Consider the following 16,183-nt stretch of genomic DNA (forward strand, 5'->3'; position numbering starts at 1 on the left):
GTCTGTCATTGTGTGCCTTTGAAATTTTACAACATAAAAATATTTTTTTAAAAAAAAGGGCTAGTGGTAGATCTGTTTTTGAATTTTCAATGCATGTAACAATTATTGTTTATTAGTATTATCATCAAATTTCCACCACTATCAGTCTTCTTTGTTAGAATAATAATGATACATAGTATTGTATTTTTTTTTTTTATTGTAAGACTTATTTTTCCATTTTTATCACTTTTTTTAAGGTGATGAGCATGGTGTCAGGATTTGCCCCATTAATTTCTGCAGGTATCTTTTCAGCCACTCTTTCTTCTGCATTAGCATCCCTTGTGAGTGCTCCCAAAATATTTCAGGTAAGTATTTTCACACTACAAGCTTTAATTAAAAGGGGAATTTAATGTTTATATTTTAATCTGAGATTGTTAATATTTTAAAATTATTTGCTTCTTTCAATCCCATATGTATATAATATACACACATATATCAAGACTGGTATATTTAATTTTATGCATATGAATATGAGTATGTATATTTATAAAAATATTTGTGCATTTACGTACTGTTAGAATGTAGTCATGTTTCTGGAAGTAGAGATGAATTTTTGTGTTTTTTTTTACATACTCTGTTGGCATCAATTTTCATAATGTCTCTTACCAAGGACAAAGAGTATGGTCCAAGACCATAAATCAGAAGAATTAAATAGCATGTTTCCAATAGTATGATGCTGGCCAAAATTTTTTATTTTACAAGTATTTGAATGCCTAATATGTGCTACACATTGTGTCAGGTATTCAGAGTATAATGATGAATAAGATAGACATTATCTCCCTTTGATAAGTATTAAATGAATAGCCAATACTGAATAGGAAATACTTTTTATTACTAAATCAAATGCAGAAGGTGTTGATTTTTGCAGTTTTCTTAATGTTGTAATTGTAGTCAGTTAGTACAGTAAAGATGTAGAATGTATTTCTTAAAACAGTTTTCAACATTGTTTAAAGAAAAATTATTAAGTTCTATAATTAGAATTTTTGCTTTAAGTCTTAACATTTGGACTTGCTGTAAAGTAGATCTCACCTCTGTCATACTTCTCAAGCTTCCAAATTTCTTCTGTTTGTATGCTGCTTTTCTGATTCCTTCTTCATAAAAGAATTTCAGCATGGGAGTGGAGTAAAGTAGATAAAAACTTGTGATATTCTATATCCTTCCTGATTCTCGAAATGTTTGGATCTCCCTTATAGTTTGTAGGTGAAGCAATGTGAGATGGGGGGAAAGAAAGAGGACCAAGAATTAGAAACATGGGTTCCATTCCTGATTAACCTGTTGTAACTGTAAGCAAATCTGTATGTCTGATTTCAGAATGTTTCATTTTATTGTTTACATTTCCTTATTAGGCTCTATGTAAGGACAACATCTACCCAGCTTTCCAGATGTTTGCTAAAGGTTATGGGAAAAATAATGAACCTCTTCGTGGTTACCTCTTAACATTCTTAATTGCACTTGGATTCATCTTAATTGGTTAGTCAAATAAATGGTTTGCTGATGTAGATTGTGGTACATTTATAATATTAACTCTAAACACTGATTTATTAAATAATAAGCAATGTTACTTTGCCTAATGTATACTAAGTTAGTTTCTTTCTGATCAAATGAAAGAGTGTTTAAAAATTACTGCAAATAATTTTCTAAATTTCTAATTTTCTAAAATTATTACTATCACTAAGTTTCCATTACAGGTAGAAAGAATTCTTAGGTTCTTGTCCCTAAAACAAATACAATAATAACATAAGGATTTTAGCGTCTTCCCTGAAAGTAGGACCTCTACTGATCTGCTCTTTGGCAGTTTGCCCCTGATTACCAGTGAGCTAATGGGTTTTACCTGCTAAAGAAGACATTCAACTTTTATTAAAAGTTTGATTATACCACCAGGTGTGGAAACTAACTCTCATGTAATGCTAGGGATGTATTTTGTATAGCTGGTTTTTGAGAACAAACTGGCAACATTTAGTAAAGTTTCCCACGATCTAGCAATTCTCTTTAGGGTTATGTACCCTACAGAAACTTGCATATATGCCCATATACAAGAATGTTTTTACTATTATTATAATGGCAAAAAATGGAAGCAACATGAATACCTATCAGTGGAAGAATGAAACTGCAGAATAATATTCAGCAGTAAAAAAGGAATGAACTTGGTTTTCATATATCATGTGGATAAACTTCAAATATAAAAAATGTAAAATCAAATTGCAAAATGATGCATATAGTATGATACTATTTATGTAACTTTTTTTTTTTTTTTTGTGGTACGTGCCCCTAGCGGGAACCAAACCCGAGACAGTCTTGTCCGCAGGCTGACACTCAACCGCTGAGCCAAACTGACCAGGGCTATGTAACTTTTTTTTTTTAATTGGAGATGTTCCTCCTTTTCCTCCCATTGACATTTCTTCTCCCCACCCCCCACCCCCCACCCCCATTGTGTAAGTTTTAAAATACCCAAAACAATACTACATAATGCTGATTGGCAATATACATATGTAGTAAAACTATATAGCATTTGAAAAAGAATATATCAGCTTTGGAAGAGTGATAATATACAAAGGTTTCAACTGTACATAAGGTTTGATTTCTGATAAGTAAAGTACATGAAGTATATATGGCAAAATGTATTTACTAAATCAGGATGGCCGATATGAGAGTAGCATTAGGCCATTATCTAAAGGTTTGAAATAATTTTGAAAAGTTAAAAATGTCTGGTATGTCAGTAAATATACCTTGTTTCTTTTGCAGCTGAACTGAATGTTATTGCTCCAATTATCTCTAACTTCTTCCTTGCGTCCTATGCATTGATCAATTTCTCAGTATTCCATGCATCACTTGCAAAATCTCCAGGTGATTTTATACTTTTTAAAGTTTTTTAAATGTAGTAACATCTTTGATTTTAGAGGAAATAAAACTATAACACATTTTAAAAGATAGTATGTGTGGGATTAGCTCATTAATGATTCAGTCTGCCTTTATAGTTGAGTCAAATTAAATGAGTCTTTAAAGATCTCATTATCATGAAGTTTACTGGTAATATGCTGTTTTTGTTTTCAAGTAATGCCATCTTAAATGATAGCATTACTCCCAGATACTGACCAGCACTGTGAAAGAATTATTTTGCTTTTTTTTGGTTTGTTTTTATTGTTTGTTTAGCTGCTTTTTCTTTCAGTTTTAAGAATATTATGATATAGTTAACCTGTCTGGAAATATTTTTTTAACACAATGAATTCTGTGAAGTTCTAATAAGGGGTCTTTATCAACTGAAAATACTTTTTGTTATGGGAGTTTTGTTATAAATCAGGACACCAGTTGGACATCAGGGAAGGGAACAAAAGCACTGTTCCCTTTAGGATCTAACAATCTCTCAGAACAGGAAAGAATCAAGGGCGGAAACTTAGGACATGATATCTTAGTTTCAGATTTTACTTGAAGAATATAAATTTTAGAAATGGGTGTGGATTTAAAAGGGCAACACAGAGATCTTTGTGTTGGACTCTTCTTTAATTTGATACCATGTAGTATCATTTTGAAAGATGTTATAATGGGGGGAAACAAGGTAAGGGTACCTGGAATCTCTCACTTTTCCTAGAATTTTGTGTGAATTTATAATTATCTCAACATTAAGTTTAATTTAAAAAATATTGTAAATTTGCCCTGGCCGGTTTAGCTCAATGGTAGAGCATCGGCCCACGAACAAATGAGTCTTGGGTTCAATTCCAGTCAAGGGCCATATATGTACCTTGGTTGAGGTTCGCCCCGGCCCTGGTCGAGTCATGCGGGAGGCAGCCAGTTAGTGTGTCCCTCTCGTGTCAATGTTTCTCTCTACCTCTCTCTCCTTCCCACTCTATCTGAAGATAAATAGAAAAATATCCTCAGGTGAGGAAACTTAACTCATAAATACTTCACCAAATGGAAAGATACGTTTCTATAATTAATTCTTAGCTGGTTTTTTGTTTTTGTTTTTTAGCAAGTAGATGCATTTTTAACAATTCTCAAGAAAATTTTGTTCGAAGTGTTTGGTATATTCATTAGAATATGGATATGTCTCATACTACAAATCAGGAAGGAAAGGCACCGCACTATTTAGGATTCAATTTAAACTTCTTTTTAAAAACCTTCTCTAGTTTTTAGTGTTCATTAGGGTAGGTTGATTTACACTTTTTTGGTAGAGTTGATTGGATACAGAACTAGTAAGATAGGACAGTGTATAAATAAATAGATGTACCCTTTTCATGGTCATCACGAATCGTGAAGTTATATCTATGACTTTACTGTTATGTATTAGCCTTATGCTTACTATTTAAAATCCTCTCTCTGTAGCAGCCACAAAGAAAGTTATTTTGTGTGTACATATGAATCATAGTCTAAAGCAAATGAGGTATGTGAGAGACTTGTATTTATCTCTTTTATCTGTTATTGATAGGATGGCGTCCTGCATTTAAATACTACAATATGTGGATATCACTTATTGGAGCAATTCTTTGTTGCATAGTGATGTTTGTCATTAATTGGTGGGCTGCACTGCTGACATACGTGATAGTCCTTGGGTTGTATATTTACGTTACCTACAAAAAACCAGGTCAGTACCTTTTCTATTTAATATTTCAAGCTAGAAACATCTAGAAGTTCTTTGTTGTTTTTCATATCTAAGCATCTTCTTTTATATATTTAAATGGTACTACTTTGCATAAAACTTCAAATATTTTATTTCCAATACATGTAGTTTTTATGAAACAATTACAACAAGGCATTTTATTCTATGGAATTCCATTCTTACCCATAAATTAAATTTAATCCTCCCTGGCCTATTTTCTCAGTGGTTAGAGCGCCGGCCTGTGGTCCAGAGAGACCCGGGTTCGGTTCCCGCTAAGGGCACAGCGTATCTCGGTTGCAGTTTGTCCCCGGCCCTGGTTGGTCATGAGGGTGGCAGCCACTCGATGTGTCCCTTCACGTCGATGTTGCTCTCTCTCTCTCTCTTCCTCTCTCTCCCTTTCTCTATATCTGAAAAAAAAAAAGAAAAAATGTCCTCGGGTGAGGATTAAAAAAATTTTTTTAAATCCTATTGGTGGAAAAATAATGAAGTCATATAGTTAACATTCCATTGCACTCAAAAGATTTTAAAGTTATTCTTTGAAAGGGTTAGATTTGTAGTACTGTAGTAGCAGTTAGCTTAATAAGCATGCATATGGTCTTAGTACCTACTGTAATACGTCCCATGGAATTCACACAATACCAGAAGACATAGTATCTTCCCACTAGCTTACTATGTGGCAGGGAAAATTGGACAAACATGTTTTTAGTTGGAAATAGTAAAAAATTACCTAGATTGTGTCTTATTGATAACTGTAGGTATATCTTCACATAGGAAGATGATGCTAAGATACATTAGGATTGGTCCACTATTCACTATGGTAACCTGTAATACAGGAGAAAGATCCAATGATATAGGTTTGAAAATTTTAGGCCCAATAGACTAGATTAAGAAGAGATAACAAGAGTAGCTGCCGTGTAGTCATTTAAAACCGCAGGGAAACGTGTTGTAATTCTGATACTACATGATGAGGTTTGGCTTAGAGTGGTGGCTTTAGAAATGAAAAGGACAAAGAAGGCATTATTTTAACCATCTTAGAAGTAATCATTGCTCCAATATGCCTGTTAAGTCTAAAATAACAAATACCTAAAATCATCATTTATGTGTAGGCTGTTTATTCAATAAGAAAATAATTTGCTTATTCAAATAACTTAAAACGGTTGAGTACTATTAAGTACTATTTATAGTACTTAACATTTAGAGAGCTGCCTCTTTCCCTTTTAACTTTTGGCTATATAAACAATAATTTTAAAATATTTTTTTTATTTATGAAAATCTTTTGAATTGCATGTATAGCATGTCTACAACCCTGTCAACTCAGTCTCTTCTAAATTGTACTTTTTCTTTAAATGCAATTATAGTTCAGATTAGCATTGTCTTAATGTCATGCTATGAACGTGAACTATTAAAAGTTCCAACTATAATAGTTTATTTTAGCAATCAACTTTTTAAATGTGAAAGCATTGTTTACTTCTCTGTGTATCTCAGGTTAGTTACTGATTGGTTGTTAATGTTGGTGTTCTGCGGCATGAACACTGTCTCCCCACAGATGTGAACTGGGGATCCTCCACGCAAGCCCTGACTTACCTGAGTGCACTGCAGCATTCCATTCGCCTTTCTGGAGTGGAAGACCACGTGAAGAACTTCAGGTAAGTGATAAGGCAAAATAGAAACATTTGCCTTAGGTGGCAATCAGTTATCCGCTTATTGTTCAGTAACGTTTTTATATGCTGATATTTCATGAAAAGTTCTCTAAAAGCATATATTTTTGTTTTTGTTTTTTTGTTTGGACTTGGGCAATTTATTTAAGAACAAGGTTGAGGTTCTTTAGTTATCAAATTTTACAAAGAGATAAATTATCTATTTTACAAAAATGTTGTGAAAGTTTTTAGAGTTCTCATTTGAAGACTTAAATGGTAGGTATCCTCTCTGTGGACATTGAAGTCATATCAGTGGTCTATAACTACTAAGTCTGAGAGCCATAGAGATTTTTGACATACCTTATTTAATAATTTTTTTAAGGCAGTAAATATGTTCATGTTAGTTGCATCTTTCTCATCCTTGACTAACTGGAAATCAGTGTTAACAATAGAGTCAATGCTTGAGAATATAGAGTATTTATTACTGTTTTTCTCTATAGATGACTTTATATTTTATCTTAATAATTTATTGATCAGTTATCCATTTAATAACTGTTCTGTAATTTAACATGTTTTTAATAATCGATGAGACTCAGTTACTAAAAGTAACTATTTATATATACTTCTCTAAATCCAGAAATATTACTTACTTATATATGTTCTTAGAAATTATAGATTATTATTTCTACTTAGTTAAAAGGAGGCTTGTCGCCCTGGCCAGTTTGGCTCAGCGGTTGGAGTGTTGGCCTGTGGATGAGAGAGTCCCAGGTTCGGTTCCTGCTAGGGGCACATACCAAAAAGAAATTAAAAAAAGCTTGTCATTAAAAACATTTTTTTAAATGTTTTTATTGATTTCTTTTTTTTTTTAGAGAGGGGGAGTGAGTGGTAGAAACATCAATGTGAGAAAGATTCATCAATTGGTTGCCTCCTACACGCCCCCCTACTGTGGATCGAGCCCACAACCTGGGCATGTGCCCTCACTGGGAATCGAACTTGGTCCTCTCAGTTCATGGGATGATGCTCAATCCACTGAGCCGCACCGGCTGGGCAGAGGCTTGTCATTTTTAAAATAGATCATTCGACAGTCATTCCCATACTGTTCACAAGCCTGGCTGTGAACAGGTGACTTTCTGTAGTCACGAGTAATCACCTCTTATTGGCTTCTGCACAATAAACACAGAAATCAGAAATGTATCCCATGTCTGTCACTAAACCAAAAGGGAAAATGTTTTTTAAAGGGGGGATAAGCAACAGAAAACACTTGCTCTACCAAATTTCTCCCAGTAAGCAAAGTGTTTGTATATTCTTTTTTTTTTGATCCTCACCTGAGAATATTTTTCTATTTATCTTCAGCTAGAGAGGGAGAAAAAGAGAGAGAGAGAACAACATCTATGTGATAGAGCCACATTGACTAGTTGCCTCCTGCACGACTCTGACCAGGGCCAGGGACGAACTGCAACCGAGGTATGTGCCCTTGGCTGGAATCAAACCCAGGACTCATTGGTCCATGGGCCAACACTCTACCGCTGAGCCAAACCGGCCAGGGCTGTTTTTATATTCTTTTTGTTACTTGTTTCCATCCACCTCCCCTCTTTTCTCAAATGAAAAGTTCCCAGAGACCACAGATCTTCAGCTTTGGATTAGAGAGAGATTGAGGAAAGCAAAAGGAATGAGAGCTCTGAGAAGAACACTATAATTTCAGTGCATGTTGGATAGTTGATGCCAAGTATGGCAGAAAATAGAAATCATTCCTTTATGTAAAAAGTTGTATCCCAGAACTGAGAGTATATATATCCATGAGTTACAGTTAATTTGCCATCAATAAAAACCTGTTGTTTTGGTTTATTTTAGTGATGGGAAAAAAATGTTTTTAAATATTATATTCCAATAAGGCTTTTCAAATTTTCATTAGAATGATATATGAACATAGTTTAAAGAGGAAAGACAGGTTTGTCATTTACATCAGTATTTCCCCCACTTCTCGCATTCCTATTTCTCTCACACCACAGGCAACTGTTAGCTTATGGAGTGTTCACTTCATATTCTTAAGCAACATGCTTGTCTTGCTATACTGTTTGATTTTTAATTCGAGGTGTACCTATTGATGTCTTGTATCTACACACACTCACCACGCGCACACACCCTTCCTTTGTCTCATCCTCCCAGAATATTTTAATGCTGTTGTTTTAATTAGATCATACTTGGTATTTTTATTACTTTTGAGACATGATTCAGAGCTAAGCCACCTGGTAAATTATGACTACTTTTTCTTTCCTGTATGGCTTTTTTTGTGTTCTCTGGAGTCAATAATTTTTTTTTTCTTGGTTAACGCTTTATCACTATCTGAGCCTTCACCAAATTTGCTGAAAGATTTTGTTATCTTGACTTTGTAGTTTCTATTTCCTTGAAATGTCTTTTTCACTGTTTCCTGTTTCTTTAATTTGGGTTCTTAGATTTAGCCCTGTCCTAAGTGTCTGTGATCCTTGCCAGGGAATCTTCTGCATTGGTGGGCGGGGTTTGTCAGTGACGTCCTTAACGTAGATTAATGTGGCCTTGCCTGATCTTTGAGAAATTTAAGTCCTCTTAAAAGCTTTCTTTTTTGATATTATTAGATTTCCCAGAAAAGAATCTTTTACTCTTCTGCTTGTTGATAAATTCCTGGGTACCAGAGTTCTGAGAGTCCAGTGGGAAAGGAGTTGGGGCATCTCTGCATACAGCTAATAAATGTTCTCCTAACTCCCCTATTTCAAGTAACTGTCTTTGCCCTCAGCTTTTGCTGGTGTCTCCCAGACCAGAGACCCTCTCGAGCAATTTGGCCCCAGCCTGAAGGGAATGAAGAGGGGCAGGGACATTTGACCATCACAGAGATGGAAATAATTTGGGTTTGTCTAGTTGCTTCTTAGGACAACTTGAAACCAGTCCTTATTTCAGTTTCTTCAGCATATTGCCCCCACCACTTCCAGATGCATCTGGTGCCTCTAACTCCTAGGCATTTGGGTGATTTTTTTAAGACATAAAATCAGGTAGCTTCACCGATTTCTGCTATGCTAATTTAGGATTTAGCCTTTTCCTGATTTGTAAAATCCTTTATTGTTCTTCCATCTATTTTCTAGCTTTTAATATTTCAGTACTATTGTATCCTATTGTAAATATTCTTCATATTTTTATGGTTTTGTGCCTTGAAGATCCCATTATATCATGGACATTTTTGAGGAAGGAGTTAAAATGATGTTCATACTCTGTCATTGTTACTCAAAGTCATCCCTAATATATTTGCACCACACCTTTTTTGGTATGATAAAACTGTAATAAATTATGTATGCCTTTATTATTTAGTTAAGGTAGGGAATACAGATTAATTTCCCATGGTAATAGGCTACACTGAGTTTAAGTTCAAGTACCCTAACAAAAAGCTGAAAAAACACAGTGGCTAAATTAGATAGACATCACTGTTATGTGATATTCTAGAGATGGATGGTTCGTGGTCAGTAGGCAGATTTGTTGCACTTGGTCATTCAGGTCCCACATTCCTTATATCTTCTCAGTCTGCCATTCCCTAGGAGGTGTTTTTGTCCATGTGGTCAGTATCATTACCACATCCATGGTCTAGCTTATAGGAAAGGGAAATATGGAGGGTGGCCAACTTCCTTATTAAAGGACATGACCTGGAAATAGGAATATCATGTGGGCTGTTAAATCTGTCATAGGGCTATTTTTAGCTGCTAGGAAGACAAGGAAATGTAATCTGTAGCTGGGAGCCAATATAACCTGCTAAAACTCATATGGGGACAGTGGGCTCTATTAGCAGTCTGGGCTATAGAGGATGATTTCACGTTTGATTGCCCCAAAGCTATTCTCCAAGACAGAACTGGTTTTTCAGATAGCTTGCTAAAATTAGGAATGTTAGTGTATTTACAGTCTTTTTTCAGATTTTAATGCATATTTTATGAATATAGTTAGTAACTAGCCTAGTAATTTAGTGAGCAAAGCAAAATTTTTAGTCTATTGGCTTCTTGTTATTTTAATTACATAAATTCTTATTCTAAAGAATTTTTACTTATTTGGTTGAACTTATAAAATAGATACCTAAATATTTTTTCATTAAAATATTGATTCCCATATTGGGAATTGGGGAAAATAAATATGCAAGTCATGCCACTGTCTTGTTTGCAAAGACATTTTAATTCAATTTTGGCTGTCACCATAATTAATTAGATTCAAAACTTTACTTCAAATAGAAGCCTTAGAAGCCTTTTCTTCACCATAGGTGGTTTTGCTCATATGGCAACAGTCATAAAAATTAAGCTAGAATAGAGAGGGTAAAGGGATTACCAAGTAGAAGTAATTATGATGCGATCAAGCCAAGGACAGTGACCTGTCTTTATACATGAAGGTAAGGCCATGCTCTCAAGATTTGTGAATTCTGTGAAAGAATTGTAATATTCATTACCTTTAGAAGATGAAAAATTGTTATATATTTTTTATTAGGGTCATTTTTTCTGTAATACCTTCCAGAATCTTGATGTGTAATATTACCTATTACTTTCGAAGACCACTTGCCATAATGTTTGTTCCAAGAAGGTTCTGTTTCTGCATTTTTCATATATCAAGAAACCATGGCTAAAAGTCATCCTTTATAAGAATTCTGTAGCCTGTGTCTTGAGGACAATTGCATAAATGATATTCTGGTGTAATAATATATTCTTAGAGAAACAACTTAAAATAATATTCATGTTACCAAAAACCTAAACTCTAATTTTTTCTTTTTAATCTTAAATTAGGCCACAGTGTCTTGTTATGACAGGTGCTCCAAACTCACGCCCCGCTTTACTCCATCTTGTTCATGATTTCACAAAAAATGTTGGTTTGATGATCTGTGGTCATGTACATATGGTAAGTGTTTGTTTTGTTTTCTATATTAAAATATTTTTCACTCTGTGTATATAATTTATAATTTGTGGGGCTTCCTAGATCTGAAATAATTTGACAAGATAAACAAATCTGTTGGGTTTTTGTTTTGTTTTTTTTTTTAGTCCTCATTCGAGGATATTTTTCTATTTATCTTCAAGTAGAGACTTGGGGGGAGAGAGAAATATCAATGTGAGAGGGACACATCGACCGGTTGCCCCTGCACAACCCTGACCAGGGCCAGGGACAAACCACAATTGAGGTACGTGCCCTTGGCTGGAATCGAACCCAGAACTCTTTGGTCCGAGGGCTGACGCTTTGCCACTGAGCCAAACTGGCCAGGGCCTGTTGGGTGTTTTAAAGGTAGTTTTTTGTTTTTTTAAAGGTAGTTATTTTTGTCAAAGTATTTTTGTTGTTAAAGTGTCTTAAAACCTCATTTCTAAAAAGATGCTGGAATTTGAAAACTTGTTTTTCTTATTTAATTTGAGTAGATTTTAGCAAACTAATTGCCCTTATAGAATGGTTTGGCTAAGAAGAATAGCTTCTTGATAACGAAGGAGGCTAAATGAAATTTTATATGTGTTTTTTCCTTACTGTATTTCTCAAAAAGTCCTGAGAACACTGGGAACATTTACTTACCAGAAAAGGAAGTTGGAGGAGGTAGACAAATCATGGTAAATATCTAGTATCCAGTATATAAGAACAGTGGAGTAAATGCTGAATTTCCCAGTTCAGACACTTTTAATTACCTATTAATTTTTGTTTTAACCATGAGTAAAAACTTTTTTTTTTTTTTTAAATAGTGGTAAATTTTCGTCCAGAAGTAGTTTTCTGTTTTTTGGCATCTTGACTATTGAAACAGTCACTAGGTGATGGGTCACCTGTTCTGCATAAGAAACTGGAGTCCTGATTTGTCAGATTAGCTTTTCTCCCAAGCGCTATTGTTCGTTTTGTTTTGGTGCTAGAAATGTGTGTTGTATGCCCACGTCCCAGCCCCTGCTAGAGTTGCTCTTCTATTTAAACAGTAGCAAAGTCAAAGCTGTGTTATGTGTGTGTGTGTAGGGTGGTGTAAAGACACACTGAGACACTGATCCTACTTGGGACCTTTGGAGTTTTCTAGTTTGTCTTCAAATTCATCAATTCAAGTTGAGATCTTGAGCACAAGAAATTATAAATGGGGCAATTTTTCTACTAAGAAAGATAGATTGTATTTTCCCTTTACTTATTCATGTATAGTTAGGAAGTACTCTTAAACTTAATTTTAGATTTTTGCTTTATATATTTGTGTATAACACACTTATGTGTTGCATGCAAGGATCAAATGGAATTGTAAGTTTAAAAAGCTCATTTCCTTTACTCTGTTACTTTATTGTTTAACAGAAGTAGGAAGAAAAAAATGCATTTATATTGTATAGCTCCCTTTGATTTTTAAGTGCTATTTCTAGGCTACTGAAAATTAATATCTCAGACATTTGGATCACACATGGAACAACCTGGGAAACTTTCTTTGGAAAGACATAAGACTCTTTTTTTCTGTATAATCTCTTCTCCAGATTCAACAATTTCTAATTGCATTTACTTGATATCTAAAACTTTTTGTTTTCAGTCTGTGTTTCTTTCTCTTCTCTTCTCCCTTCTGTGGGCACTCCCTGTGTACCTTAACTATTCATCAATTCTATCCTGTTGTTTTTTTTAATTCTTACTCGAGGATACTTTTTTTTCCCATTTATCTTCAGATAGGGTGGGAGGGAAGGGGAGAGAAAGAGAAACATCAGTGTGAGGGGAACACATTGATTGGTTGCCTCCCACACAACCCCGACCAGGGCTGGGGACTGAACCGCAACTGAGGTACATGCCCTTGACCGGAATCAAATTCAAGACTCTGGTCCGAGGGCCGACACTCTAACTGCTGAGCCAGACCAGCCAGGGTTCAGTTCCATCTTTTCATAATCTTAAGTATTGGGAAGAATTCACTGACATGAAAGTGAAATGCCGTTATTATACCTCTCTGCCTGACCCCTAATGTTTAGGCACCTTGGTTAAGCCAATATAATAGGAAGATTTTTATAAACATGGGATAGATTACCTTTCAGTTAAAGATATTAATATTTTTACTTTAAAGGGGCCTCGAAGACAAGCCATGAAAGAGATGTCCATTGATCAAGCTAAATATCAGCGATGGCTTATTAAAAACAAAATGAAAGCCTTTTATGCTCCAGTTCATGCAGATGACTTAAGAGAAGGAGCCCAGTATTTGATGCAGGTAAATTTCTTATGCCTTTCAAATGACACTATTTTAGTTTGTTGTAAGCTTTTACAAACTTTTATTCTAGATTTCATTCTTCATATTAATATAAATGGTAAATTTAAAAAAAACATCTTTATTAAAGTAAACTACTGAGATTTGTATAATTTGATAGTTAAAAGGACTATGGAAACAATGTGCTTTTGGTAACTGGAGACCTGTTATCTTACCCTCTTTCTCTAACCTCATTGGTTTTTTTTTATTATTATTATTTTTCTTCTTTATTGATTTTAGAGAGAGAGGAAGTGAGAAGGAGAGAGAGATAGAAACACCGATGAGAGAGAACATCAATTTGCCGCCTCCTGCATGCCCCCAATGGGGATCGGGCCCGCAACCTGGGCAAGTGTCCTGACCGGGAATCAAATCTTGGTGCATGGGTCGATGCTCTACCACTAAGCCACACTAGCTGGACCTCATTGGGTTTGGTTTTGTTTTGTTTTGTTTTGTTTTGTTTTGTTTTGTTTTGTTTCGTAGGAGTGTGAAGTAATGGCAATCCTTATTTAGTTTTTTAAAAAATTCTAATTATTTATTGTATTTCTCACTATTTATTTACTAGTACTAAACTTAGACTTCTTTTTCAGTTTTGTGTGTGGCGTAGTAGCCAGATTTCAGGATTTGGAACCCGTTGTAGGTTTAAAGGCTAGCACTGCCACTTCCTTATTATGGATTTTAGACTGAGCAAGTTAAAACTTCTCTGAAACTCAGTTTCTTCAGCCCTAAAGATTGTGGGGAGAAAAAAAATGGGTTGATACAGTGTTTGCAAACAGATTTTTATAGGAACCCCCTTCTTCCAAAGACACGCTCTCACTGTGTTAACTGTGGAGCTGCTTTGGTTAAAGTAGAGGTGGGGGGCTCAGAGCACTGTCACCTGAGTCCTTTCTGCGTTGTGTTTCCTCAAACTTGACAAACACAGGGTTAAGAGTAGCCTAGGCAATCCTCAGGAATAATAAGGGGTAAAGAGTGGGGTTGCTTTGACAGATATAAAGTCTTATCCTAACACTATAGCAATTAAGACATTGTGGTATTGAAGTAGCAACGTAACAAAACAGAGAAGAAACAGAGCCACCCATTGAAGATTTTAATATCTGATCCAGGTGGCATTGAAAGAATGAACTGGGGCAATTGTTATCCATGGGAAAGAATCATGTAACATACCCTTACAAAGGCCATGCAGAAACGATTCAAGACTTGTATGAAAGGCAATTTTTTAAAACTTTAAGAAGAAAATATAGGAAAGAATTTTTTTTTTTAAGTGAAACAAAAAGTTGAACTATGAAAAAGATCAGTTAATTTTTAGGTAAAATTTAATGCTTTTGTGCTTATAAAGAAAACATGAAAACAAAAATGGAAGCCACGCACCAAAGAAGAAGATAGCATGTTACCAGCAAAAGAATATAGTTCAGAATATATAAAGAAAAACTATAATAAGAGAAAAAGAAGCAAAAGATATAAGGTGAAGAGGAAACCTAAATGACAACAGTAAAAATTAAAACTGTAATATAGTTTTATTCCATACCCTGCAGAGTGACCAACATTAAGCCTTCCAGTAAGGGTTAAAATTGTACACAGCAATTGGCAACCTTTGAACTGTGTAGTAATACAGATTGGACAGTCACTTTGGACAGCATCTTGGCAACGTCCTGCAAATTTGAAAGTATCCTAGGACATGGGGACATTCCATTCTTAAGTGTATAAATTTGACTCCTGAAAAAAGGCCATCTGAAACTTCATACCAACATCATTTGTTGTGATGGTGAAGAAAAGTGTAAGAAACTTCAACAATCATCAATCACAAAATTGAAAATTGTGGTATAATAATGTAGTGGAATTCTATATAGTGGTAAAAAGAGTTACCTATATATATCAATAGGAATAAACTTCCAAAAGTGTTAAGGAAAAATTACAAGTTAAGACAAGAATATGAACAATTTAAAGATACAAATTTTTAAAATATGTAACTTTAAAATGTATACTTAGGTGTGTCTAAATAGTAGACTACATAGTAAGGATACAAAGGAGGCATGAGAAGGATACATGGGGCTTAATGAGTGTAATGTTTATGTTCTTAAGCTAGGTGGTGGGTACATGATTTTTATTACTTTATTCACTTTTGTGTGTGAAATATTTAAATATTTCAAGTAGAATGTGACTCCTTGATCGTAAGGTTGGTTCTAGTGGGTGAATCTTGCCTTTGTACAGTTTATAGGAACATTTTGATAACTATATATATTTAATAAATGTTAAGAAGGAAAATATTTTCTTATAGCAATGGTTCTTAAACTTTGATATGCATAAGAATCACCTAGTAGACTTGTTAAAATACAGGCTGCTAGGCCCCACCTTTGAAATGATTTCTGTAGGCCTGGGGTAAGGCCCAAGAATTAGCATTTCTAACAAGTTTCCATGTGATACTCTTGCTGTATAGTCCAGGCACTATACATTGATATTTCCACTTGTAGGAAATACCCAGGGTAAGCAAATTCGTAGACTGAAGGCAGTGTTACCAGGGTCTGGAGGGAGGTGAGAACGAATCATTCTTACTTAATGCTTACAGAATTCCTGATGTGACAGTTTTGAAAATAGGTAATGGGGTTAGTTGTACAACATTGTGAATATAATTATGTCAATTAATTGTACATTTAAAAATTATTAAAATGGCAAAATGTTGTTTTTTTTGTTTTTACTACCACCACAACAACAAAA

The 16,183-nt window shown here is 34.6% G+C and overlaps 1 protein-coding gene across 1 annotated transcript in view; it reads left to right on the forward strand.

The window, feature by feature from the left end:
* SLC12A2 (solute carrier family 12 member 2) overlaps nt 1-16,183 on the forward strand; it is a 93,328-nt gene that overhangs the window by 57,307 nt on the left and 19,838 nt on the right. The window contains exons 11-17 of the mRNA XM_036279580.1: nt 237-344; nt 1,386-1,509; nt 2,782-2,883; nt 4,460-4,615; nt 6,177-6,276; nt 11,049-11,160; nt 13,298-13,438. Coding sequence (XP_036135473.1) covers nt 237-344; nt 1,386-1,509; nt 2,782-2,883; nt 4,460-4,615; nt 6,177-6,276; nt 11,049-11,160; nt 13,298-13,438 — 843 coding nt within the window. The remainder of the gene's footprint in view (nt 1-236; nt 345-1,385; nt 1,510-2,781; nt 2,884-4,459; nt 4,616-6,176; nt 6,277-11,048; nt 11,161-13,297; nt 13,439-16,183) is intronic.

The sequence above is a fragment of the Molossus molossus genome, unplaced genomic scaffold (genome assembly GCF_014108415.1).
Source record: "Molossus molossus isolate mMolMol1 unplaced genomic scaffold, mMolMol1.p scaffold_m16_p_3, whole genome shotgun sequence".
Taxonomy (NCBI): Eukaryota; Metazoa; Chordata; class Mammalia; order Chiroptera; family Molossidae; genus Molossus; species Molossus molossus.